The sequence below is a fragment of the Gobius niger genome (assembly GCF_951799975.1).
Source record: "Gobius niger genome assembly, chromosome: 9".
Lineage (NCBI taxonomy): Eukaryota > Metazoa > Chordata > Actinopteri > Gobiiformes > Gobiidae > Gobius > Gobius niger.
In genome coordinates, this window is record NC_136860.1 from 1,664,547 (window position 1) to 1,692,386 (window position 27,840).

At 54.6% G+C, this 27,840-nt stretch overlaps 1 protein-coding gene across 1 annotated transcript in view; it reads left to right on the plus strand.

The window, feature by feature from the left end:
• tmeff2a (transmembrane protein with EGF-like and two follistatin-like domains 2a) overlaps positions 1–27,840 on the plus strand; it is an 87,560-nt gene that overhangs the window by 6,971 nt on the left and 52,749 nt on the right. The window contains exon 2 of the mRNA XM_079563013.1: positions 19,856–19,965. Within this exon, the coding sequence (XP_079419139.1) occupies positions 19,856–19,965 (110 nt within the window). The remainder of the gene's footprint in view (positions 1–19,855; positions 19,966–27,840) is intronic.

Genomic DNA, 27,840 nt, shown 5'->3' on the forward strand with positions numbered 1-27,840 from the left:
CGGCTCTTTCTGCTGAACCGGATCCTTTAGACACGGCTCTTTTGGCTGTACCGGATCCTTCAGACACGGCTCTTTCGGCTGAACCAGATCCTTCAGACACGGCTCTTTTGGCTGTACCGGATCCTTTAGACACGGCTCTTTTGGCTGAACCGGATCCTTTAGACACGGCTCTTTTGGCTGAACCGGATCCTTCAGACACGGCTCTTTTGGCTGTACCGGATCCTTTAGACACGGCTCTTTTGGCTGAACCGGATCCTTTAGACACGGCTCTTTTGGCTGAACCGGATCCTTTAGACACGGCTCTTTCGGCTGAACCGGATCCTTCAGACACGGCTCTTTCGGCTGAACCAGATCCTTTAGACACGGCTCTTTCGGCTGAACCGGATCCTTTAGACACGGCTCTTTCTGCTGAACCGGATCATTTAGACACGGCTCTTTGGGCTGAACCGGATCCTTTAGACACGGCTCTTTCGGCTGAACCAGATCCTTTAGACACGGCTCTTTCGGCTGAACCAGATCCTTTAGACACGGCTCTTTGGGCTGAACCGGATCCTTTAGACACGGCTCTTTCGGCTGAACCGGATCCTTTAGACACGGCTCTTTGGGCTGAACCGGATCCTTTAGACACGGCTCTTTCGGCTGAACCAGATCCTTCAGCCATGGCTCTTTCTGCTGAATCGGATCCTTTAGACACGGCTCTTTCGGCTGAACCGGATCCTTTAGACACGGCTCTTTCGGCTGAACCGGATCCTTTAGACACGGCTCTTTCTGCTGAACCGGATCCTTCAGACACGGCTCTTTCGGCTGAACCGGATCCTTTAGACACGGCTCTTTGGGCTGAACCGGATCCTTTAGACACGGCTCTTTCGGCTGAACCAGATCCTTCAGCCATGGCTCTTTCTGCTGAATCGGATCCTTTAGACACGGCTCTTTCGGCTGAACCGGATCCTTTAGACACGGCTCTTTCGGCTGAACCGGATCCTTTAGACACGGCTCTTTCTGCTGAACCGGATCCTTCAGACACGGCTCTTTCGGCTGAACCGGATCCTTTAGACACGGCTCTTTCGGCTGAACCGGATCCTTTAGACACGCCTCTATCGGAGAAAAACAAAACAATGAACATGATAAAAAAGTGACATAAAAAGAGTCAAGCTGCTGGAACTTTACCTTTATCACTTCCTGTCCGTCCCTTTTCTTCATTATTTTGCTGCTTCACTGAAATAAAATGTTCTTCTTCTAAATAAGTCATATTTTCAGAAGCATCGAGTACATGTAAATATACACTTTAAGTACATGTACTCGAGTAAACGTAACTGCTTAAATCATAACAGCGCCGCCCAAGAAGTGACTTCCTGTTTTGAAATAGAAAGCACCGTCTTATTTATTCGTTCAACTATTAACAAACAAAACACTTTTATTATTACTGTTGTAATGTTACAAGTACAAGGCTGAACTAATCAGTGAGACTGTATTAAAACTTTGACTTTGACGAGCTTCACACTTTTCAAGTTTGCAGTAATTATGAAAATCAACACAATCATTTGCTTTAAAAATCACAAACTTTAAATTCCCAAGAGCGTCTGAATAAAGCCGATGGAGTCACATGATCAGTGGAGCTCCGCCTCCTCAGCCTCTCTTTAAATGAACCTCAATAAGAACTCTCTGTCCTTGTACTGTGTTCTCCTCAGCAGGGGGCGCTCATTATCAATGATTATGTTTGTTTTCATTAATAAGACGCACAGAACACACGGCGCCTTAATGAAACTGGTTTATCATGATATATATTATATATTATATATAATATATAATATATAATATATAATATATATATAATGTTATATATAACAAAGACAGGAAGCCGGACGAATGACACTGACACACCGGGCGGACCGGGATATAAGACGCAGTGTAAAAATACACAACTACACGTCACTGTCACGAGTCCACACGGATGATCATGGTGATCACAGAGGATCACGTATGATCACGTATGATCACGTATGATCACGTATGATCACGTATGATCACGTATGATCACGTATGATCACGTATGATCACGTATGATCACGTATGATCACGTATGATCACGTATGGTAATGTATGATCACGGTGATCACGGATATTGGTGGATCTTGATGTTTCCACGTGTTACGATTAAAGGCCGTGATGTTTCCACGGGCTCTTGAACATGTGCCTCTGTGGGCCTTTGTTCAGCTTTATTTCCGCCCTGGGGCAGTTTCATTTGCAGCCAGCGTCACACTGTACCATCAACACAGTAAAAACACATAATTAAATCAGACATAATGAAGCTCCTTCATTAACAGACCAGTCGCTCCAGGATCAGGACAGTTTGAACATGAGGGTCACATGATAACGAACTGTCATAACTGAGGACTGTCTCCGTCTGTCAGAACCTGCTCCTTTAAACACATGTTCTGCTTCTCATACCGGGGTGTGAGGATCTGCCCATGTCCGATATTACCCGATATTAACCGATATTAACCGATATTAACCGATACCCAGAGACTTCCTTCTTTTATAACAAGTGAATCCCTTCATTTATGAGATCAATAAAGTCTTGTCTTTCCTTAAAGGGGATGTTACAGATGGAGCGTTTTTCTATAATAAACTACAATAGAAAATCATTAAGTAACGATCACTTCATTAAATCTCCTCAGGCTTTAGTTCACATCAATAAGACCCACGTGAAGAGGTGGTGACGAGTCTGATCATTACAGAAACTCTCATCAGTGTCCATTTCACATGTTTTATTTAGTCTTTGATGAAAATGTCATTCATTCTCTTCAGTTTGAGTCTTGTTTATGTTTAGCATGTGAGGCTTCAGGATGAACTCTGACCTTTACAGACGTCTCCTGAGTGAGGCTTTAGCTTCAGGATGAACTCTGACCTGTACAGACGACTCCTGAGTGAGGCTTCAGGATGAACTCTGACCTTTACAGACGTCTCCTCTCCTGAAGTATTTCCCTCCTACGTCAGAACCAGCCATGTTTCTGTGTTTATATCTGAAAGTGATAAAGTGTAAAAGCCTGACGGACGTGAGCGCTGCCCCCCCTCCCTCTGCGCCGCCCCCCCCCCCCCCCCCCCCCTCTCTCTTTGGCTGTCGCCGCAGAAACTAAAAGAGCAAAAGTGTTGGATCTACAGACTTTGCCAAATCCTTCGCTCGCTGAGATTCTCGGCCAAAAACGATGAAAAACCCACGTCCTGACTCTGATCCAGCTCCACGACGCCTCCACCCAGACGGAGCTGTCACTGCGGCCCGCCTGGGTCAGGCTGGGTCAGGCTGGGTCAGGCCGGGTCAGGCTGGGTCAGGCCGGGTCAGGCTGAGTCAGGCCGGGTCAGGCTGGGTCAGGCTGGGTCAGGCCGGGTCAGGCCGGGTCAGGCTCCTCTTTCTGAACGTAAAGAAGAGGTTCTTAGTTGTAAATGAAGAAACCAAACTCTCTCTTTACGATGTTTATTCTCTGACGTTTATCCAGGAAGTGACTCCCACACGTCACAGATACAGACGTGTTTGGTATCCATGTGTAGCACGAAAGTTAGGGAGGCACCGATCTCACGATATTGGGTATCGGCTACAAATGTCCGATACAAACAGGGGTTAAAGTGGGCGGGGAAGCCCTGGCTTAATCTTGGGTTAATCCTGCTTTATTATTAGGCTCTTTATTATTCTGTATTAATCTATTGCTGTGTTTTTTTTTCTTCTTGTTTTCTACAAAGCCTTAAATGCTGGAATATAATATAACTTTTATGTTTAGACCCAATTCTTTTCTATTCAAGCAGTGATGATAATGACATTTTTGTTCATTTATCCCAAAAATATGATAATAATATTTACCCCTGACCGGCCCAGTGACCAATGACAAACCACAATCTCCCCCAGTGAGAAAGTAGATCAACAGTCCTGCTGTGAGCAGCTCTGACTGGGAAAGACATAATACATGAACATAATAACAAGACAAAATGGTATCAGTGATGTGTCAGCTCTCATGCTCATTTCGTTGGTCGTGCCTCCTTTGAATAAGTGGATCCTGACAAACATGTGAAGAAATGGGTTCTTCTTAGACGTAGGACTGCAGAGCACATGGAACTTAATACATTATAGAAACAAATAAACTGAGTGGATCTGGCAAAAGCAGAATGTGTTCATTTAGTAAATCACACAGACCAAACATTTATGATCGTTAAAACCTGCTAAAGGATGTCTAAGAATCACTCAAGGCCTAACAAAATATTGGAGACTAAAACAATTACAGTATTTCATACAGCACAATACCTTGTACTGTGCAGTATGAATACTATACTGTTCAGAACCCATGACTACACGTCAGTACATAAGTACATACAAATATTACATGTAGCGTGTATCCTGCTGCTTGTTAAAGGTTAGAGTCCCCCCACCTCTCAAATCCCACTTTAACCCCTGGATATAAATGTAATACACTTTAAGTGAATATGAACAACATGCTGTAACTCGCTTTGAAGGTCAGAACATAGTTCAGACAACAGGCGCAGGTTTGTGGGCGGAGCCTCAAAGGCCACGACGTCACAGAGTGAAGCGCTTAATATATACTTAATATGTCCATACAGACATGAATAAACTGCACATTTCAAAAAGACCATCAAACTTACAGTGTGAGAGTCCAGCTCATCCACGGCTCCTCAGAACAAACACACACGGTCCAAATGTATCGATGGTTTTCCTCTTAAAGGTAAACTCTTCCTCCCCGTGTGAGTCCTGGTCTGAGGCTCCTCACGTGTTAAAGGTAAACTCTTCCTCCTCGTGTGAGTCCTGGTCTGAGGCTCCTCACATGTTAAAGGTAAACTCACAGGCGCTGCAGCTGTCAGGTGTTTGGCCGATTCTCCTGTCTTTAAACGCACCACGCGACTGCCCCAGCCCTCCTCCCCTCCTCTCTCATGTGTTTATTCTTTCACTTTGACGGAACATCTGACGTTAATATTATCGTCTTTGATCAAGGAGAGTGTTGAAAATCCAGTCATCCTTGTTAACTGTTTCCCCATGACTTTATTAATAGATAATTACTGCTCTATAACAATCTGAGTCCCTTCACTTTCTTCACTGAGAGTAAGAGGAAAGTCTAAGAAAGTCTCATGGTATCGGTTAATATCGGCCGATACTCAAACCCCCAGTATCGGTATCGGTGCATCTCTACATGAAAAGCAGTGACCGCGATGTAATCCAAATATGGTCATAGAGACATGAGAGCTGTGACCGAGCGGCTCTTTCGAACGGCTCTTTGTGGTTCGACCCGGATCAGTCGTGAAAAGAGCCGGATCAGTCGTGAAAAGAGCCGGATCAGTCGTGAAAAGAGCCGGATCAGTCGTGAAAAGAGCCGGATCAGTCGTGAAAAGAGCCGGATCAGTCGTGAAAAGAGCCGGATCAGTCGTGAAAAGAGACGGATCAGTTGTGAAAAGAGCCGGATCAGTCGTGAAAAGAGCCGGATCAGTCGTGAAAAGAGCCAGATCAGTCGTGAAAAGAGCCGGATCAGTCCAGAGTGATCAGCCTGTGGAGTGAGAGCTTTCAGCAGTAAAGTCAAAGCCAAATGCAGTAAACATGATTAGTCCGACAGTTACAGCCTCTTCAGTTGATTCACAAACACGTTTCTCAAAATCGAAACCTCCGTATTTGTCATTTCACACGTTTAAAAAACAGATCCCAGAGACTCGGCTCCCAGAAAAGAGCCGCAAATCACATCACAGCTTTCACACGAGGCGGGACTCTGGCCTTTTAGATTTGGGTAAAGGGTTATGTGAGAAAACGCTTTCCTCTCCAGTCCAGAGTCCGCTCTGCTCGGGGCAGATCCTCCTCAGAGTCCGCTCTGCTCGGAGCAGATCCTCCTCAGAGTCCGCTCTGTCAGGAGCAGATCCTCCTCAGAGTCCGCTCTGACAGGAGCAGATCCTCCTCAGAGTCCGCTCTGCTCGGAGCAGATCCTCCTCAGAGTCCGCTCTGCTCGGAGCAGATCCTCCTCAGAGTCCGCTCTGCTCGGGGCAGATCCTCCTCAGAGTCCGCTCTGCTCGGAGCAGATCCTCCTCAGAGTCCACTCTGCTCGGGGCAGATCCTCCTCAGAGTCCGCTCTGTTCGGGGCAGATCCTCCTCAGAGTCCGCTCTGCTCGGAGCAGATCCTCCTCAGAGTCCACTCTGCTCGGGGCAGATCCTCCTCAGAGTCCGCTCTGTTCGGGGCAGATCCTCCTCAGAGTCCGCTCTGTTCGGGGCAGATCCTCCTCAGAGTCCGCTCTGACAGGAGCAGATCCTCCTCAGAGTCCGCTCTGACAGGAGCAGATCCTCCTCAGAGTCCGCTCTGTTCGGGGCAGATCCTCCTCAGAGTCCGCTCTGCTCGGGGCAGATCCTCCTCAGAGTCCGCTCTGCTCAGGGGCAGATCCTCCTCAGAGTCCGCTCTGCTCGGGGCAGACCCTCCTCAGAGTCCGCTCTGCTCGGGGCAGATCCTCCTCAGAGTCCGCTCTGTCAGGAGCAGATCCTCCTCAGAGTCCGCTCTGCTCGGGGCAGATCCTCCTCAGAGTCCGCTCTGCTCAGGGCAGATCCTCCTCAGAGTCCGCTCTGCTCGGGGCAGATCCTCCTCAGAGTCCGCTCTGCTCGGGGCAGATCCTCCTCAGAGTCCGCTCTGCTCGGGGCAGATCCTCCTCAGAGTCCGCTCTGTCAGGAGCAGATCCTCCTCAGAGTCCGCTCTGCTCGGGGCAGATCCTCCTCAGAGTCCGCTCTGCTCGGGGCAGATCCTCCTCAGAGTCCGCTCTGCTCGGAGCAGATCCTCCTCAGAGTCCGCTCTGCTCGGGGCAGATCCTCCTCAGAGTCCGCTCTGCTCGGGGCAGATCCTCCTCAGAGTCCGCTCTGCTCGGGGCAGATCCTCCTCAGAGTCCGCTCTGCTCGGGGCAGATCCTCCTCAGAGTCCGCTCTGCTCGGGGCAGATCCTCCTCAGAGTCCGCTCTGCTCGGGGCAGATCCTCCTCAGAGTCCGCTCTGCTCAGGGCAGATCCTCCTCAGAGTCCGCTCTGCTCGGGGCAGATCCTCCTCAGAGTCCGCTCTGCTCAGGGCAGATCCTCCTCAGAGTCCGCTCTGCTCGGGGCAGATCCTCCTCAGAGTCCGCTCTGCTCGGGGCAGATCCTCCTCAGAGTCCGCTCTGCTCGGAGCAGATCCTCCTCAGAGTCTGCTCTGTCAGGAGCAGATCCTCCTCAGAGTCCGCTCTGCTCGGGGCAGATCCTCCTCAGAGTCTGCTCTGCTCGGGGCAGATCCTCCTCAGAGTCCGCTCTGACCGGAGCAGATCCTCCTCAGAGTCCGCTCTGCTCGGGGCAGATCCTCCTCAGAGTCCGCTCTGCTCGGGGCAGATCCTCCTCAGAGTCCGCTCTGCTCGGGGCAGATCCTCCTCAGAGTCCGCTCTGCTCGGGGCAGATCCTCCTCAGAGTCCGCTCTGCTCGGGGCAGATCCTCCTCAGAGTCCGCTCTGCTCGGGGCAGATCCTCCTCAGAGTCCGCTCTGCTCGGGGCAGATCCTCTTCCTGCTCATGTTTAGTGATGAGCTGTTTGAGGCGCGTGAGCTTCAGGAGGAGACGCTCAAACACAACGTGCTGAATATTTGATGCTGCCGCTTGTTTGAGGTGAATAATTCAGGGAGGTGTAATGTCCCCCAGAGCAGCGGCGACACAGGAGGCTCCACATGCACAGGACCGCCTTTAGGACCACACTCTGCCTCTACATCACCCTGGACCACACACAGGAGACACTCAGGACCGCCTTTAGGACCACACTCTGCCTCTACATGGCCCTGGACCACACACAGGAGACACACAGGACCGCCTTTAGGACCACACTCTGCCTCTACATCACCCTGGACCACACACAGGACCGCCTTTAGGACCACACAGGAGACACACAGGACCGCCTTTAGGACCACACTCTGCCTCTACATCGCCCTGGACCACACAGGAGACACACAGGACCGCCTTTAGGACCACACACAGGAGACACACAGGACCGCCTTTAGGACCACACACAGGAGACACACAGGACCGCCTTTAGGACCACACACAGGAGACACACAGGACCGCCTTTAGGACCACACACAGGAGACACACAGGACCGCCTTTAGGACCACACAGGAGACACTCAGGACCGCCTTTAGGACCACACAGGAGACACTCAGGACCGCCTTTAGGACCACACAGGAGACACTCAGGACCGCCTTTAGGACCACACTCTGCCTTTACATAGCTCAGGACCACATCGGTCTCACATCGAGGCCTCAGCATTTTTACTGGAAACAAAGCACAGACCACAGTGTAGCATTTGGACGTATAAAGAGCGCCCCCTGTGGTCCTGCAGCTGCAGACTCATGTAAGTGGGAGGAGCGTGGGCGTATAAAGAGCGCCCCCTGTGGTCCTGCAGCTCCAGACTCATGTAAGTGGGAGGAGCGTGGGCGTATAAAGAGCGCCCCCTGTGGTCCTGCAGCTCCAGACTCATATAAGTGGGAGGAGCGTGGGCGTATAAAGAGCGCCCCCTGTGGTCCTGCAGCTCCACACTCATGTAAGTGGGAGGAGCGTGGGCGTATAAAGAGCGCCCCCTGTGGTCCTGCAGCTCCACACTCATGTAAGTGGGAGGAGCGTGGGCGTATAAAGAGCGCCCCCTGTGGTCCTGCAGCTCCACACTCATGTAAGTGGGAGGAGCGTGGACGTATAAAGAGCGCCCCCTGTGGTCCTGCAGCTCCACACTCATGTAAGTGGGAGGAGCGTGGGCGTATAAAGAGCGCCCCCTGTGGTCCTGCAGCTCCACACTCATGTAAGTGGGAGGAGTGTGGGCGTATAAAGAGCGCCCCCTGTGGTCCTGCAGCTCCACACTCATGTAAGTGGGAGGAGCGTGGGCGTATAAAGAGCGCCCCCTGTGGTCCTGCAGCTCCACACTCATGTAAGTGGGAGGAGCGTGGGCTGGAGAACCTCCTCTTGCGACGCCTCTGCAGTGGCAAAGGTGCAGTAGCTCCGCCCAGTCGCTCGACAGCAGCGAACAATATACACCAGAGTCATTGGTTCTCCCACTTGGGTCAATTTTTTAAAAATGTGGCATTGATTTCCACCTCTATGCGGACGACACACACATTTACATGCCTCTAAAGAGAGATAATGCCTATAGTGCATGTCAGCTTTTAGATTGTATTGAGGAAATTAAGAAATGGAGTCTTTAAACTTCCTTCTCTTAAATGATAAAAAGACTGAGGTCATTGTGTTTGGGCCGAGTCGAGCTTCCTCTGCCCACGTGGGGGCGCTGTCTCAGTACCTGAAGCCTGTCGTCACAGATCTTGGTGTGAGGTTTGACTGCGATCTTAAACTTGACGCTCAGGTGAACTCCGTTGTGAAAAGTAGCTTCTTCCAGATTCGACAACTGTCTAAAGTAAAATCCGTTCTTTCACGGCACCACTTTTAGATTTTAATCCACGCCTTTATCACCAGTCGCCTGGATTATTGTAACGCATCGTACACTGGGCTAAACCAGACTTCCCTCGCCCGACTTCAACTTGTCCAAAATGCTGCTGACGCCTCCTATCTGTGAGCATAACGCCTGTTGTAAAGTCCTTACATTGGCTCCCTGTCTGTAGCCGGATTTACTTTAAAATCCTCCTATTTGTTTTGAAACGCCTTCACGGCCTCGCACCTTCGTACCTGTCCGACCTTTTTCAGCCTCACACTCCGGCTCAGCCTCAGGTCGGGTCGTCCCGAGGTCTCAAAGGAAACTGAGGTGATCGTGCCTTTTCAGTTGCAGGCCCGTCATTGTGGAATGCACTGCCCTTGCACCTTAGACCGGCCGAGTCACTTTCTGTTTTTAAGTCGGCTCTTAAAACCTATCTGTTTACTGTAGCTTTTAATTGATCTAAGAATCTTTTGTATTTTATCTTTTTTGCCTGTATTCCTTGTATTCTTTTTACCGATGTGCTCTTCATTTATACTGTGACCTTTTGCTGTTGTGTTCTGCACTTTGGTCGACTATGTTGTTTTTAAAGTGCATTATAAATAAAGTTGGATTGGATTGAAGTTAGTGACACTTCACATGGTCGCTCTAAAACTTTATTTATTTAGTCCGTGTACAAACGTACCTGCATACGACGTCAGATCTTTAAGTTGAGGCGCGCGCCTCACACAGGGATGGAGGCGCAGGTATCACACAGGGATGGAGGCGCAGGTATCACACAGGGATGGAGGCGCAGGTATCACACAGGGATGGAGGCGCAGGTATCACACAGAGATGGAGGCGCAGGTATCACACAGAGATGGAGGCGCAGGTATCACACAGAGATGGAGGCGTAGGTATCACACAGAGATGGAGGCGCAGGTATCACACAGGGATGGAGGCGCAGGTATTACACAGGGATGGAGGCGCAGGTATCACACAGAGATTGAGGCGCAGGTATTACACAGAGATGGAGGCGCAGGTATCACACAGAGATGGAGGCGCAGGTATTACACAGAGATGGAGGCGCAGGTATCACACAGAGATGGAGGCGCAGGTATCACACAGAGATGGAGGCGCAGGTATCACACAGGGATGGAGGCGCAGGTATCACACAGAGATGGAGGCGCAGGTATCACACAGGGATGGAGGCGCAGGTATCACACAGAGATTGAGGCGCAGGTATTACACAGAGATGGAGGCGCAGGTATCACACAGAGATGGAGGCGCAGGTATCACACAGGGATGGAGGCGCAGGTATCACACAGAGATTGAGGCGCAGGTATCACACAGAGATGGAGGCGCAGGTATCACACAGGGATGGAGGCGCAGGTATCACACAGAGATTGAGGCGCAGGTATCACACAGAGATTGAGGCGCAGGTATCACACAGAGATGGAGGCGCAGGTATCACACAGGGATGGAGGCGCAGGTATCACACAGAGATTGAGGCGCAGGTATCACACAGAGATGGAGGCGCAGGTATCACACAGGGATGGAGGCGCAGGTATTACACAGAGATGGAGGCGCAGGTATCACACAGGGATGGAGGCGCAGGTATCACACAGAGATGGAGGCGCAGGTATTACACAGAGATGGAGGCGCAGGTATCACACAGAGATTGAGGCGCAGGTATCACACAGAGATGGAGGCGCAGGTATCACACAGAGATGGAGGCGCAGGTATTACACAGAGATGGAGGCGCAGGTATCACACAGAGATTGAGGCGCAGGTATCACACAGGGATGGAGGCGCAGGTATCACACAGGGATGGAGGCGCAGGTATTACACAGAGATGGAGGCGCAGGTATCACACAGAGATTGAGGCGCAGGTATCACACAGAGATGGAGGCGCAGGTATCACACAGGGATGGAGGCGCAGGTATTACACAGAGATGGAGGCGCAGGTATCACACAGGGATGGAGGCGCGGGTATCACACAGAGATGGAGGCGCAGGTATTACACAGGGATGGAGGCGCAGGTATTACACAGAGATGGAGGCGCAGGTATCACACAGGGATGGAGGCGCGGGTATTACACAGGGATGGAGGCGCAGGTATTACACAGAGATGGAGGCGCAGGTATCACACAGGGATGGAGGCGCAGGTATCACACAGGGATGGAGGCGCAGGTATTACACAGGGATGGAGGCGCAGGTATCACACAGGGATGGAGGCGCAGGTATTACACAGGGATGGAGGCGCAGGTATCACACAGGGATGGAGGCGCAGGTATTACACAGAGATGGAGGCGCAGGTATCACACAGGGATGGAGGCGCGGGTATCACACAGAGATGGAGGCGCAGGTATTACACAGGGATGGAGGCGCAGGTATTACACAGAGATGGAGGCGCAGGTATCACACAGGGATGGAGGCGCAGGTATCACACAGAGATGGAGGCGCAGGTATCACACAGGGATGGAGGCGCAGGTATTACACAGGGATGGAGGCGCGGGTATCACACAGAGATGGAGGCGCAGGTATTACACAGGGATGGAGGCGCAGGTATTACACAGAGATGGAGGCGCAGGTATCACACAGGGATGGAGGCGCAGGTATCACACAGAGATGGAGGCGCAGGTATTACACAGGGATGGAGGCGCAGGTATCACACAGAGATGGAGGCGCAGGTATTACACAGAGATGGAGGCGCAGGTATCACACAGGGATGGAGGCGCGGGTATCACACAGGGATGGAGGCGCGGGTATTACACAGGGATGGAGGCGCGGGTATCACACAGAGATGGAGGCGCAGGTATCACACAGGGATGGAGGCGCAGGTATCACACAGAGATGGAGGCGCAGGTATTACACAGAGATGGAGGCGCGGGTATCACACAGGGATGGAGGCGCAGGTATCACACAGGGATGGAGGCGCAGGTATCACACAGGGATGGAGGCGCAGGTATTACACAGAGATGGAGGCGCAGGTATCACACAGGGATGGAGGCGCGGGTATCACACAGAGATGGAGGCGCAGGTATTACACAGGGATGGAGGCGCAGGTATTACACAGAGATGGAGGCGCGGGTATCACACAGGGATGGAGGCGCAGGTATCACACAGGGATGGAGGCGCAGGTATCACACAGGGATGGAGGCGCAGGTATTACACAGAGATGGAGGCGCAGGTATCACACAGGGATGGAGGCGCAGGTATTACACAGGGATGGAGGCGCAGGTATTACACAGAGATGGAGGCGCAGGTATTACACAGAGATGGAGGCGCAGGTATTACACAGAGATGGAGGCGCAGGTATCACACAGGGATGGAGGCGCAGGTATTACACAGGGATGGAGGCGCAGGTATCACACAGGGATGGAGGCGCAGGTATCACACAGGGATGGAGGCGCAGGTATTACACAGAGATGGAGGCGCAGGTATCACACAGGGATGGAGGCGCGGGTATTACACAGGGATGGAGGCGCAGGTATTACACAGAGATGGAGGCGCAGGTATTACACAGAGATGGAGGCGCAGGTATTACACAGGGATGGAGGCGCAGGTATCACACAGAGATGGAGGCGCAGGTATTACACAGAGATGGAGGCGCAGGTATCACACAGAGATGGAGGCGCAGGTATTACACAGGGATGGAGGCGCAGGTATCACACAGAGATGGAGGCGCAGGTATCACACAGGGATGGAGGCGCGGGTATCACACAGAGATGGAGGCGCAGGTATTACACAGGGATGGAGGCGCAGGTATTACACAGAGATGGAGGCGCAGGTATCACACAGGGATGGAGGCGCAGGTATCACACAGAGATGGAGGCGCAGGTATCACACAGGGATGGAGGCGCAGGTATTACACAGGGATGGAGGCGCGGGTATCACACAGAGATGGAGGCGCAGGTATTACACAGGGATGGAGGCGCAGGTATTACACAGAGATGGAGGCGCAGGTATCACACAGGGATGGAGGCGCAGGTATCACACAGGGATGGAGGCGCAGGTATCACACAGGGATGGAGGCGCAGGTATTACACAGGGATGGAGGCGCAGGTATCACACAGGGATGGAGGCGCAGGTATTACACAGGGATGGAGGCGCAGGTATTACACAGAGATGGAGGCGCAGGTATTACACAGAGATGGAGGCGCAGGTATTACACAGAGATGGAGGCGCAGGTATCACACAGGGATGGAGGCGCAGGTATTACACAGGGATGGAGGCGCAGGTATCACACAGGGATGGAGGCGCAGGTATCACACAGGGATGGAGGCGCAGGTATTACACAGAGATGGAGGCGCAGGTATTACACAGAGATGGAGGCGCAGGTATCACACAGGGATGGAGGCGCGGGTATCACACAGGGATGGAGGCGCGGGTATTACACAGGGATGGAGGCGCAGGTATTACACAGAGATGGAGGCGCAGGTATTACACAGAGATGGAGGCGCAGGTATTACACAGGGATGGAGGCGCAGGTATCACACAGAGATGGAGGCGCAGGTATTACACAGAGATGGAGGCGCAGGTATCACACAGAGATGGAGGCGCAGGTATTACACAGGGATGGAGGCGCAGGTATCACACAGAGATGGAGGCGCAGGTATCACACAGGGATGGAGGCGCGGGTATCACACAGGGATGGAGGCGCAGGTATTACACAGAGATGGAGGCGCAGGTATTACACAGGGATGGAGGCGCAGGTATCACACAGAGATGGAGGCGCAGGTATCACACAGGGATGGAGGCGCAGGTATTACACAGAGATGGAGGCGCAGGTATTACACAGGGATGGAGGCGCAGGTATCACACAGGGATGGAGGCGCAGGTATTACACAGAGATGGAGGCGCAGGTATCACACAGAGATGGAGGCGCAGGTATTACACAGGGATGGAGGCGCAGGTATTACACAGAGATGGAGGCGCAGGTATCACACAGGGATGGAGGCGCAGGTATCACACAGGGATGGAGGCGCAGGTATTACACAGGGATGGAGGCGCAGGTATCACACAGAGATGGAGGCGCAGGTATTACACAGGGATGGAGGCGCAGGTATCACACAGAGATGGAGGCGCAGGTATCACACAGAGATGGAGGCGCAGGTATCACACAGAGATGGAGGCGCAGGTATTACACAGGGATGGAGGCGCAGGTATCACACAGAGATGGAGGCGCAGGTATTACACAGGGATGGAGGCGCAGGTATCACACAGAGATGGAGGCGCAGGTATTACACAGAGATGGAGGCGCAGGTATTACACAGGGATGGAGGCGCAGGTATCACACAGGGATGGAGGCGCAGGTATTACACAGAGATGGAGGCGCAGGTATCACACAGGGATGGAGGCGCAGGTATTACACAGGGATGGAGGCGCAGGTATTACACAGAGATGGAGGCGCAGGTATTACACAGAGATGGAGGCGCAGGTATCACACAGGGATGGAGGCGCAGGTATTACACAGGGATGGAGGCGCAGGTATTACACAGAGATGGAGGCGCAGGTATTACACAGGGATGGAGGCGCAGGTATCACACAGAGATGGAGGCGCAGGTATTACACAGAGATGGAGGCGCAGGTATTACACAGGGATGGAGGCGCAGGTATTACACAGAGATGGAGGCGCAGGTATTACACAGAGATGGAGGCGCAGGTATTACACAGAGATGGAGGCGCGGGTATTACACAGGGATGGAGGCGCAGGTATTACACAGAGATGGAGGCGCAGGTATTACACAGGGATGGAGGCGCAGGTATCACACAGAGATGGAGGCGCAGGTATTACACAGAGATGGAGGCGCAGGTATTACACAGAGATGGAGGCGCAGGTATCACACAGAGATGGAGGCGCAGGTATTACACAGAGATGGAGGCGCAGGTATTACACAGGGATGGAGGCGCAGGTATTACACAGAGATGGAGGCGCAGGTATTACACAGAGATGGAGGCGCGGGTATTACACAGAGATGGAGGCGCGGGTATCACACAGGGATGGAGGCGCAGGTATTACACAGAGATGGAGGCGCGGGTATTACACAGGGATGGAGGCGCAGGTATTACACAGGGATGGAGGCGCAGGTATTACACAGGGATGGAGGCGCAGGTATTACACAGAGATGGAGGCGCGGGTATTACACAGAGATGGAGGCGCGGGTATTACACAGGGATGGAGGCGCAGGTATCACACAGGGATGGAGGCGCAGGTATTACACAGAGATGGAGGCGCGGGTATCACACAGAGATGGAGGCGCAGGTATTACACAGAGATGGAGGCGCAGGTATTACACAGGGATGGAGGCGCAGGTATTACACAGAGATGGAGGCGCGGGTATCACACAGGGATGGAGGCGCAGGTATCACACAGGGATGGAGGCGCAGGTATCACACAGAGATGGAGGCGCAGGTATCACACAGAGATGGAGGCGCAGGTATCACACAGAGATGGAGGCGCAGGTATCACACAGAGATGGAGGCGCGGGTATCACACAGAGATGGAGGCGCAGGTATTACACAGAGATGGAGGCGCAGGTATTACACAGAGATGGAGGCGCGGGCACTAAAACTATACCAGAGGCTGATGTGTCTCACACGCCGGGTTTGTTTTCAGCCACGGCGCCCTCGCTCTAACAGAGTCTGACCGTCATCAGAGTCAGGCTGACCAATCACAGATAAAGTAACAACAGTCTGTACTGGACACATATATTTGACCGAATGCGTTGCCTCAAAATATAAAAGTATTAAATAAGTATTATAAATAAAATGTGAAAAAATAGATGATGCGTGGTGAAGAAGGAGCTGGGAGCTCCTCGGCTACGGCTGTGATACCCGCGCCTCCATCCCTGTGTGATACCTGCGCCTCCATCTCTGTGTAATACCTGCGCCTCCATCTCTGTGTGATACCTGCGCCTCCATCCCTGTGTAATACCTGCGCCTCCATCTCTGTGTAATACCTGCGCCTCCATCTCTGTGTAATACCTGCGCCTCCATCCCTGTGTAATACCTGCGCCTCCATCTCTGTGTAATACCTGCGCCTCCATCCCTGTGTGATACCCGCGCCTCCATCTCTGTGTAATACCTGCGCCTCCATCTCTGTGTAATACCTGCGCCTCCATCCCTGTGTGATACCTGCGCCTCCATCCCTGTGTGATACCTGCGCCTCCATCCCTGTGTAATACCTGCGCCTCCATCTCTGTGTAATACCTGCGCCTCCATCCCTGTGTGATACCTGCGCCTCCATCCCTGTGTAATACCTGCGCCTCCATCCCTGTGTAATACCTGCGCCTCCATCTCTGTGTAATACCTGCGCCTCCATCCCTGTGTGATACCCGCGCCTCCATCTCTGTGTAATACCTGCGCCTCCATCTCTGTGTAAGACCTGCGCCTCCATCCCTGTGTAATACCTGCGCCTCCATCCCTGTGTAATACCTGCGCCTCCATCTCTGTGTAATACCTGCGCCTCCATCCCTGTGTAATACCTGCGCCTCCATCCCTGTGTGATACCTGCGCCTCCATCTCTGTGTAATACCTGCGCCTCCATCCCTGTGTAATACCTGCGCCTCCATCCCTGTGTGATACCTGCGCCTCCATCCCTGTGTAATACCTGCGCCTCCATCCCTGTGTAATACCTGCGCCTCCATCCCTGTGTAATACCTGCGCCTCCATCCCTGTGTAATACCCGCGCCTCCATCTCTGTGTAATACCTGCGCCTCCATCCCTGTGTAATACCCGCGCCTCCATCTCTGTGTGATACCTGCGCCTCCATCCCTGTGTGATACCTGCGCCTCCATCTCTGTGTAATACCTGCGCCTCCATCCCTGTGTAATACCTGCGCCTCCATCCCTGTGTAATACCCGCGCCTCCATCTCTGTGTAATACCTGCGCCTCCATCCCTGTGTGATACCCGCGCCTCCATCCCTGTGTAATACCCGCGCCTCCATCTCTGTGTGATACCCGCGCCTCCATCTCTGTGTAATACCTGCGCCTCCATCCCTGTGTGATACCTGCGCCTCCATCTCTGTGTGATACCCGCGCCTCCATCTCTGTGTAATACCTGCGCCTCCATCTCTGTGTAAGACCTGCGCCTCCATCCCTGTGTAATACCCGCGCCTCCATCCCTGTGTAATACCTGCGCCTCCATCTCTGTGTAAGACCTGCGCCTCCATCCCTGTGTAATACCTGCGCCTCCATCTCTGTGTAAGACCTGCGCCTCCATCCCTGTGTAATACCCGCGCCTCCATCCCTGTGTAATACCTGCGCCTCCATCTCTGTGTAAGACCTGCGCCTCCATCCCTGTGTAATACCTGCGCCTCCATCCCTGTGTGATACCCGCGCCTCCATCCCTGTGTGATACCTGCGCCTCCATCTCTGTGTAAGACCTGCGCCTCCATCCCTGTGTAATACCTGCGCCTCCATCCCTGTGTGATACCTGCACCTCCATCCCTGTGTAATACCTGCGCCTCCATCCCTGTGTGATACCTGCGCCTCCATCCCTGTGTGATACCTGCGCCTCCATCCCTGTGTAATACCTGCACCTCCATCCCTGTGTAATACCTGCGCCTCCATCCCTGTGTAATACCCGCGCCTCCATCCCTGTGTAATACCCGCGCCTCCATCCCTGTGTAATACCTGCGCCTCCATCCCTGTGTAATACCTGCGCCTCCATCCCTGTGTAATACCCGCGCCTCCATCCCTGTGTAATACCTGCGCCTCCATCCCTGTGTGATACCTGCGCCTCCATCTCTGTGTAACACCTGCGCCTCCATCCCTGTGTGATACCTGCGCCTCCATCTCTGTGTAATACCTGCGCCTCCATCCCTGTGTAATACCTGCGCCTCCATCTCTGTGTAATACCTGCGCCTCCATCCCTGTGTAATACCTGCGCCTCCATCCCTGTGTAATACCTGCGCCTCCATCCCTGTGTGATACCTGCGCCTCCATCCCTGTGTAATACCTGCGCCTCCATCCCTGTGTAATACCTGCGCCTCCATCCCTGTGTAATACATGCGCCTCCATCCCTGTGTAATACCTGCGCCTCCATCTCTGTGTGATACCTGCGCCTCCATCCCTGTGTAATACCCGCGCCTCCATCCCTGTGTAATACCTGCGCCTCCATCCCTGTGTGATACCTGCGCCTCCATCTCTGTGTGATACCTGCGCCTCCATCCCTGTGTAATACCTGCGCCTCCATTTCTGTGTAATACCTGCGCCTCCATCTCTGTGTGATACCCGCGCCTCCATCCCTGTGTAATACCTGCGCCTCCATCCCTGTGTAATACCCGCGCCTCCATCCCTGTGTGATACCTGCGCCTCCATCTCTGTGTGATACCTGCGCCTCCATCTCTGTGTGATACCTGCGCCTCCATCTCTGTGTGATACCTGCGCCTCCATCTCTGTGTAATACCTGCGCCTCCATCCCTGTGTAATACCTGCGCCTCCATCCCTGTGTAATACCCGCGCCTCCATCCCTGTGTGATACCTGCGCCTCCATCTCTGTGTAATACCCGCGCCTCCATCCCTGTGTGATACCTGCGCCTCCATCCCTGTGTAATACCTGCGCCTCCATCCCTGTGTAATACCTGCGCCTCCATCCCTGTGTAATACCTGCGCCTCCATCCCTGTGTAATACCTGCGCCTCCATCCCTGTGTAATACCTGCGCCTCCATCTCTGTGTAATACCTGCGCCTCCATCCCTGTGTAATACCTGCGCCTCCATCTCTGTGTAATACCTGCGCCTCCATCCCTGTGTAATACCCGCGCCTCCATCCCTGTGTGATACCCGCGCCTCAACTTAAAGATCTGACGCCGTACCTGCACCACATGGTGGGAACAAAGGGAAGGCGTGGTCTTTGTCGGCCATTTTGAAATCCCAGGCTGAACCATGTGGCGGTGGGAAACTGGTTTAATCTTTTGTTTGTTTCTTTTTTCTTTTTACATGTCAGGGCGACCATTGTTTTTCTGTTTGCTTCAGTTTTGAATCGAACATTGAACCTGGATTAGTGGTTGTCCTGGTGGATCTGAGGCCTGATGTTCTTGTTTCTCTGCAGTGGGTTGGAGGTTGTCCTGTTGGATCTGAGGCCTGATGTTCTTGTTTCTCTGTAGTGGGTTGGAGGTTGTCCTGGTGGATCTGAGGCCTGATGTTCTTGTCTCTCTGCAGTGGGTTGGAGCCTGTCCTGGTGGATCTGAGGCCTGATGTTCTTGTTTCTCTGTAGTGGGTTGGAGGTTGTCCTGGTGGATCTGAGTCCTGATGTTCTTGTTTCTCTGTAGTGGGTTGGAGGTTGTCCTGGTGGATCTGAGGCCTGATGTTCTTGTTTCTCTGTAGTGGGTTGGAGGTTGTCCTGGTGGATCTGAGGCCCTGATGTTCTTGTTTCTCTGTAGTGGGTTGGAGGTTGTGGATCTGAGGCCTGATGTTCTTGTTTCTCTGCAGGCTTCGACGACAGAGACACGGACCTGTTCCTGTGCGACACCAACACGTGTAAGTTCGACGGCGAGTGCCTGCGCATCGGGAACATGGTGACCTGCATCTGCGACTTCAAGGTGAGACGCTCTCCCGCCTGTGCCTGGTGTGGAGGGTCTGACCGGGCCTGGTGTGGAGGGTCTGACCGGGCCTGGTGTGGAGGGTCTGACCGGGCCTGGTGTGGAGGGTCTGACCGGGTCTGGTGTGGAGGGTCTGACCGGGCCTGGTGTGGAGGGTCTGACCGGGCCTGGTGTGGAGGGTCTGACCGGGCCTGGTGTGGAGGGTCTGACCGTGCCTGGTGTGGAGGGTCTGACCGGGCCTGGTGTGGAGGGTCTGACCGGGCCTGGTGTGGAGGGTCTGACCGTGCCTGGTGTGGAGGGTCTGACCGGGCCTGGTGTGGAGGGTCTGACCGGGCTGGTGTGGAGGGTCTGACCGTGCCTGGTGTGGAGGGTCTGACCGTGCCTGGTGTGGAGGGTCTGACCGGGCCTGGTGTGGAGGGTCTGACCGTGCCTGGTGTGGAGGGTCTGACCGGGCCTGGTGTGGAGGGTCTGACCGGGCTGGTGTGGAGGGTCTGACCGTGCCTGGTGTGGAGGGTCTGACCGGGCTGGTGTGGAGGGTCTGCCTGTGCCTGGTGTGGAGGGTCTGCCTGTGCCTGGTGTGGAGGGTCTGACCGGGCTGGTGTGGAGGGTCTGACCGTGCCTGGTGTGGAGGGTCTGACCGTGCCTGGTGTGGAGGGTCTGACCGTGCCTGGTGTGGAGGGTCTGACCGTGCCTGGTGTGGAGGGTCTGCCCGTGCCTGGTGTGGAGGGTCTGACCGTGCCTGGTGTGGAGGGTCTGACCGTGCCTGGTGTGGAGGGTCTGACCGGGCTGGTGTGGAGGGTCTGACCGGGCTGGTGTGGAGGGTCTGACCGGGCTGGTGTGGAGGGTCTGACCGGGCTGGTGTGGAGGGTCTGACCGTGCCTGGTGTGGAGGGTCTGACCGTGCCTGGTGTGGAGGGTCTGACCGTGCCTGGTGTGGAGGGTCTGACCGGGCTGGTGTGGAGGGTCTGACCGTGCCTGGTGTGGAGGGTCTGACCGGGCTGGTGTGGAGGGTCTGACCGGGCCTGGTGTGGAGGGTCTGACCGGGCCTGGTGTGGAGGGTCTGACCGGGCTGGTGTGGAGGGTCTGACCGGGCTGGTGTGGAGGGTCTGACCGGGCTGGTGTGGAGGGTCTGACCGTGCCTGGTGTGGAGGGTCTGACCGGGCTGGTGTGGAGGGTCTGACCGGGCCTGGTGTGGAGGGTCTGACCGGGCTGGTGTGGAGGGTCTGCCCGGGCTGGTTCTCTGGGTTTTGCTCGGACACGCGTGTGCAACATGAGCGGGAGAACGTGGTCAACAAAGCCGCGGCTGAAGCGTGTGCTCTGTTTGTAAACGAGCGGCTCCAGTGACAGTGAGGGATGAGCCCGGGGCCGGAGACACTGGGCCCTTTGAGTCGGAGCCCCGAGTAAAACATACACAGCTACGACATTCATGGAGACAGAACAGCGGCTCCATGTGCAGATACAGCAGCTCTTTCTGATCCAGATACAGCAGCTCTTTCTGATCCAGATACAGCAGCTCTTTCTGATCCAGATACAGCAGCTCTCTCTGATCCAGATACAGCAGCTCTTTCTGATCCAGATACAGCAGCTCTTTCTGATCCAGATACAGCAGCTCTCTCTGATCCAGATACAGCAGCTCTTTCTGATCCAGATACAGCAGCTCTTTCTGATCCAGATACAGCAGCTCTCTCTGATCCAGATACAGCAGCTCTCTCTGATCCAGATACAGCAGCTCTCTCTGATCCAGATACAGCAGCTCTCTCTGATCCAGATACAGCAGCTCTCTCTGATCCAGATACAGCAGCTCTTTCTGATCCAGATACAGCAGCTCTTTCTGATCCAGATACAGCAGCTCTTTCTGATCCAGATACAGCAGCTCTTTCTGATCCAGATACAGCAGCTCTTTCTGATCCAGATACAGCAGCTCTTTCTGATCCAGATACAGCAGCTCTTTCTGATCCAGATACAGCAGCTCTTTCTGGTGCAGATACAGCAGCTCTCTCTGATTCAGATACAGCAGCTCTTTCTGATTCAGATACAGCAGCTCTCTCTGATCCAGATACAGCAGCTCTCTCTGATCCAGATACAGCAGCTCTCTCTGATTCAGATACAGCAGCTCTCTCTGATTCAGATACAGCAGCTCTTTCTGATCCAGATACAGCAGCTCTTTCTGATCCAGATACAGCAGCTCTTTCTGATCCAGATACAGCAGCTCTCTCTGATCCAGATACAGCAGCTCTCTCTGATCCAGATACAGCAGCTCTCTCTGATCCAGATACAGCAGCTCTTTCTGATCCAGATACAGCAGCTCTTTCTGATCCAGATACAGCAGCTCTTTCTGATTCAGATACAGCAGCTCTTTCTGATCCAGATACAGCAGCTCTTTCTGATCCAGATACAGCAGCTCTTTCTGATTCAGATACAGCAGCTCTCTCTGATTCAGGAACACAAGTATAACTTTGTAGGATAAAATCATGAACTCATCATTTGCTAAAATCCTTAATTCATCACGTGGTCGATCATTTTGTTGCTGTTTTAGTGAAGTCCTGTTTTTCTTCTGATCCTCATGGTCAAGATGAATTATATATGTTCATGTAGATTCTTTACAGTCGTTACACGTTTAATTCAGGGATGAACATGTGATGTTTGTCCCTGAGAAGTCCTGATTTAGTGAAGCATTAATTCATGTACGATTATCATAAAGTGTTACTGGATCAATATTTGTTTATGTTTATTTCCACATATCCACATATCCACATATCACACACCACAGCTTTGTGTCACAGCAGAGGCTCATCAGTGTGTCTGTGAGGCTTTAGTGAAGGAGATGAGTGAATGATCCTCATCAGCTGAGGGGGAGCGTTGGGTCAGCGTTGGGTCAGTTTGTGGGTCAGTGTTGGGTCAGTGTTGGGTCAGTGTTGGGTCAGTGTTGGGTCAGTGTTGGGTCAGTGTTGGGTCAGTGTTGGGTCAGTGTTGGGTCAGTGTTGGGTCAGTGTTGGGTCAGCGTTGGGTCAGTTTGTGGGTCAGTGTTGGGTCAGCGTTGGGTTAGTTTGTGGGTCAGTGTTGGGTCAGTGTTGGGTCAGTTTGTGGGCCAGCGTTGGGTCAGCGTTGGGTCGGCTCCTCTCGTGAGGACTCCCCTGCTGTGGTTTGTTCGTGTCTCTCGTGGCTCCGGTTTCTTCTTCTGTCCGTCCTTGAACTCGATGCTAACGGCGCTAACTCTCCCGCCGCGGCTAAAATAAGAACTATTGATCTGGTGTAAAACTCAGCGCGGACTGAGCGCGTGCAGAGGGCGGGTCAAACATCTGCCCTGTGACAAGTCAAACATCTGCCCTGTGACGAGTCAAACATCTGCCCTGTGACGAGTCAAACATCTGCCCTGTGACGAGTCAAACATCTGCCTGTGACGAGTCAAACATCTGCCTGTGACGAGTCAAACATCTGCCTGTGACGAGTCAAACATCTGCCTGTGACGAGTCAAACATCTGCCTGTGACGAGTCAAACATCTGCCTGTGACGAGTCAAACATCTGCCTGTGACGAGTCAAACATCTGCCTGTGACGAGTCAAACATCTGCCTGTGACGAGTCAAACATCTGCCCTGTGACGAGTCAAACATCTGCCCTGCGACTCCTCTCAGAGCGGCTCCTCTCCGCCTGAATGCTGCTGGAGCTGTCAGATATATCTGCGTCTCATCAGAGGAAATGGATCCTGGAGCCTGGTTTATCTCGCCGCCGCCGCGTTAACCGAGGCGTCGCAGATAAAGCGGCGTCTCGGAGATAACGGCCTCTGCACGCGCTCAGTGCAGCCCCGAGCGGAGCCCGAGTCCGTCTGAGGAACCTGCTCCTCAGGTCCTGAAGGTCTGAGAGCGAGAGGGAAACGTGAGCTTCAACAACGTCTTAGAGTCAGAAACAAAACAAACCCCGTCCTCTCTCTCCGTCCTCTCTCTCCGTCCTCTCTCTCTCCGTCCTCTCTCCGTCCTCTCTCCGTCCTCTCTCCGTCCTCTCTCTCCGTCCTCTCTCTCCGTCCTCTCTCCCCGTCCTCTCCCCGTCCTCTCTCTCCGTCCTCTCTCTCCGTCCTCTCTCTCCGTCCTCTCTCCGTCCTCTCTCTCCGTCCTCTCTCTCCGTCCTCTCTCTCCGTCCTCTCTCTCCGTCCTCTCTCTCCTCTCTCTCCGTCCTCTCTCTCCGTCCTCTCTCTCCGTCCTCTCTCTCCGTCCTCTCTCTCCGTCCTCTCTCTCCGTCCTCTCTCTCTCCGTCCTCTCTCCGTCCTCTCTCCGTCCTCTCTCCGTCCTCTCTCTCCGTCCTCTCTCTCCGTCCTCTCTCCCCGTCCTCTCCCCGTCCTCTCTCTCCGTCCTCTCTCTCCGTCCTCTCTCTCCGTCCTCTCTCCGTCCTCTCTCTCCGTCCTCTCTCTCCGTCCTCTCTCTCCGTCCTCTCTCTCCGTCCTCTCTCTCCGTCCTCTCTCTCCGTCCTCTCTCCCCGTCCTCTCTCCGTCCTCTCTCCCCGTCCTCTCTCTCTCCGTCCTCTCTCTCCCCCTCTCTCTCCGTCCTCTCTCCCCGTCCTCTCTCTCTCCGTCCTCTCTCTCCGTCCTCTCTCTCCGTCCTCTCTCCCCGTCCTCTCTCCCCGTCCTCTCTCCGTCCTCTCTCCGTCCTCTCTCCGTCCTCTCTCCGTCCTCTCTCTCCGTCCTCTCTCTCCGTCCTCTCTCCGTCCTCTCTCCGTCCTCTCTCTCCGTCCTCTCTCTCCGTCCTCTCTCCCCGTCCTCTCTCCGTCCTCTCTCCCCGTCCTCTCTCCGTCCTCTCTCTCCGTCCTCTCTCTCCGTCCTCTCTCTCCGTCCTCTCTCTCCGTCCTCTCTCTCCGTCCTCTCTCCCCGTCCTCTCTCCGTCCTCTCTCTCCGTCCTCTCTCTCCCCCTCTCTCTCCGTCCTCTCTCCCCGTCCTCTCTCTCTCCGTCCTCTCTCTCCGTCCTCTCTCTCCGTCCTCTCTCTCCGTCCTCTCTCTCCGTCCTCTCTCCCCGTCCTCTCTCCGTCCTCTCTCCCCGTCCTCTCTCCGTCCTCTCTCTCCGTCCTCTCTCTCCGTCCTCTCTCCCCGTCCTCTCTCTCCGTCCTCTCTCCCCGTCCTCTCTCTCTCCGTCCTCTCTCCGTCCTCTCTCCCCGTCCTCTCCCCGTCCTCTCTCTCCGTCCTCTCTCTCTCCGTCCTCTCTCCGTCCTCTCTCCGTCCTCTCTCTCCGTCCTCTCTCTCTCCGTCCTCTCTCCGTCCTCTCCCCGTCCTCTCTCCCCGTCCTCTCCCCGTCCTCTCTCTCCGTCCTCTCTCTCCGTCCTCTCTCCCCGTCCTCTCTCCGTCCTCTCTCTCCGTCCTCTCTCTCCGTCCTCTCTCTCCGTCCTCTCTCCGTCCTCTCCCCGTCCTCTCTCCCCGTCCTCTCCCCGTCCTCTCTCTCCGTCCTCTCTCTCTCCGTCCTCTCTCCGTCCTCTCTCCGTCCTCTCTCTCCGTCCTCTCTCTCTCCGTCCTCTCTCCGTCCTCTCCCCGTCCTCTCTCCCCGTCCTCTCCCCGTCCTCTCTCTCCGTCCTCTCTCCCCGTCCTCTCCCCGTCCTCTCTCTCCGTCCTCTCTCTCCGTCCTCTCTCCCCGTCCTCTCTCCGTCCTCTCTCTCCGTCCTCTCTCTCTCCGTCCTCTCTCTCCGTCCTCTCTCCGTCCTCTCTCCGTCCTCTCTCTCCGTCCTCTCTCCCCGTCCTCTCTCTCCGTCCTCTCTCTCCGTCCTCTCTCCCCGTCCTCTCTCTCCGTCCTCTCTCTCCGTCCTCTCTCCGTCCTCTCTCCGTCCTCTCTCCGTCCTCTCTCCCCGTCCTCTCTCCGTCCTCTCCCCGTCCTCTCTCTCCGTCCTCTCTCTCCGTCCTCTCTCCCCGTCCTCTCTCTCCGTCCTCTCTCTCCGTCCTCTCTCCGTCCTCTCTCCGTCCTCTCTCCGTCCTCTCTCCCCGTCCTCTCTCCGTCCTCTCTCTCCGTCCTCTCTCTCCGTCCTCTCTCTCCGTCCTCTCTCTCTCCGTCCTCTCTCCGTCCTCTCTCTCCGTCCTCTCTCTCTCCGTCCTCTCTCCGTCCTCTCCCCGTCCTCTCTCCCCGTCCTCTCCCCGTCCTCTCTCTCCGTCCTCTCTCTCCGTCCTCTCTCCCCGTCCTCTCTCCGTCCTCTCTCTCCGTCCTCTCTCTCTCCGTCCTCTCTCCGTCCTCTCTCCGTCCTCTCTCTCCGTCCTCTCTCCCCGTCCTCTCTCCGTCCTCTCTCTCCGTCCTCTCTCTCTCCGTCCTCTCTCCGTCCTCTCTCCGTCCTCTCTCTCCGTCCTCTCTCTCCGTCCTCTCTCCCCGTCCTCTCTCTCCGTCCTCTCTCTCCGTCCTCTCTCCCCGTCCTCTCTCTCCGTCCTCTCTCTCTCCGTCCTCTCTCCGTCCTCTCTCCGTCCTCTCTCTCCGTCCTCTCTCTCCGTCCTCTCTCCCCGTCCTCTCTCTCCGTCCTCTCTCCCCGTCCTCTCTCCGTCCTCTCTCTCCGTCCTCTCTCTCTCCGTCCTCTCTCCGTCCTCTCTCCGTCCTCTCTCTCCGTCCTCTCTCTCCGTCCTCTCTCCCCGTCCTCTCTCTCCGTCCTCTCTCTCTCCGTCCTCTCTCCGTCCTCTCTCCGTCCTCTCTCTCCGTCCTCTCTCTCCGTCCTCTCTCCCCGTCCTCTCTCTCCGTCCTCTCTCTCCGTCCTCTCTCTCCGTCCTCTCTCTCTCCGTCCTCTCTCCGTCCTCTCTCCGTCCTCTCTCTCCGTCCTCTCTCCGTCCTCTCTCTCCGTCTTCTCTCTCCGTCCTCTCTCTCCGTCCTCTCTCTCCGTCCTCTCTCTCCGTCCTCTCTCTCTCTCCTCTCTCTCCGTCCTCTCTCTCCGTCCTCTCTCTCCGTCCTCTCTCTGTCCGTCCTCTCTCTCCGTCCTCTCTCCTCTCTCTCTCCGTCCTCTCTCCGTCCTCTCTCTCCTCTCTCCCCGTCCTCTCTCTCCGTCCTCTCTCTCCGTCCTCTCTCTCCGTCCTCTCTCTCCGTCCTCTCTCTCCGTCCTCTCTCTCCGTCCTCTGTCTCCGTCCTCTCTCTCCGTCCTCTCTCTCCGTCCTCTCTCCGTCCTCTCTCTCCGTCCTCTCTCTCCGTCCTCTCTCCGTCCTCTCTCTCCGTCCTCTCTCTCCGTCCTCTGTCTCCGTCCTCTCTCTCCGTCCTCTCTCTCCGTCCTCTCTCTCCGTCCTCTCTCTCCGTCCTCTCTCCGTCCTCTCTCTCCGTCCTCTCTCTCCTCTCTCTCCGTCCTCTCTCCGTCCTCTCTCTCCGTCCTCTCTCTCCGTCCTCTCTCCGTCCTCTCTCTCCGTCCTCTCTCTCCTCTCTCCCCGTCCTCTCTCTCCGTCCTCTGTCTCCGTCCTCTCTCTCCGTCCTCTCTCCGTCCTCTCTCCGTCCTCTCTCTCCGTCCTCTCTCTCCGTCCTCTCTCTCCGTCCTCTCTCCGTCCTCTCTCTCCGTCCTCTCTCTCCGTCCTCTCTCCGTCCTCTCTCCCCGTCCTCTCTCTCCGTCCTCTCTCTCCGTCCTCTCTCTCTCCGTCCTCTCTCTCCGTCCTCTCTCTCCGTCCTCTCTCTCTCCGTCCTCTCTCTCCGTCCTCTCCCCGTCCTCTCTCCGTCCTCTCTCTCGGTCCTCTCTCTCCGTCCTCTCTCTCCGTCCTCTCTCCGTCCTCTCTCTCCGTCCTCTCCCCGTCCTCTCTCCCCGTCCTCTCTCTCTCCGTCCTCTCTCCGTCCTCTCTCCGTCCTCTCTCTCCGTCCTCTCCCCGTCCTCTCTCTCCGTCCTCTCTCTCCGTCCTCTCTCTCCGTCCTCTCTCCGTCCTCTCTCTCCGTCCTCTCTCTCCGTCCTCTCTCTCCGTCC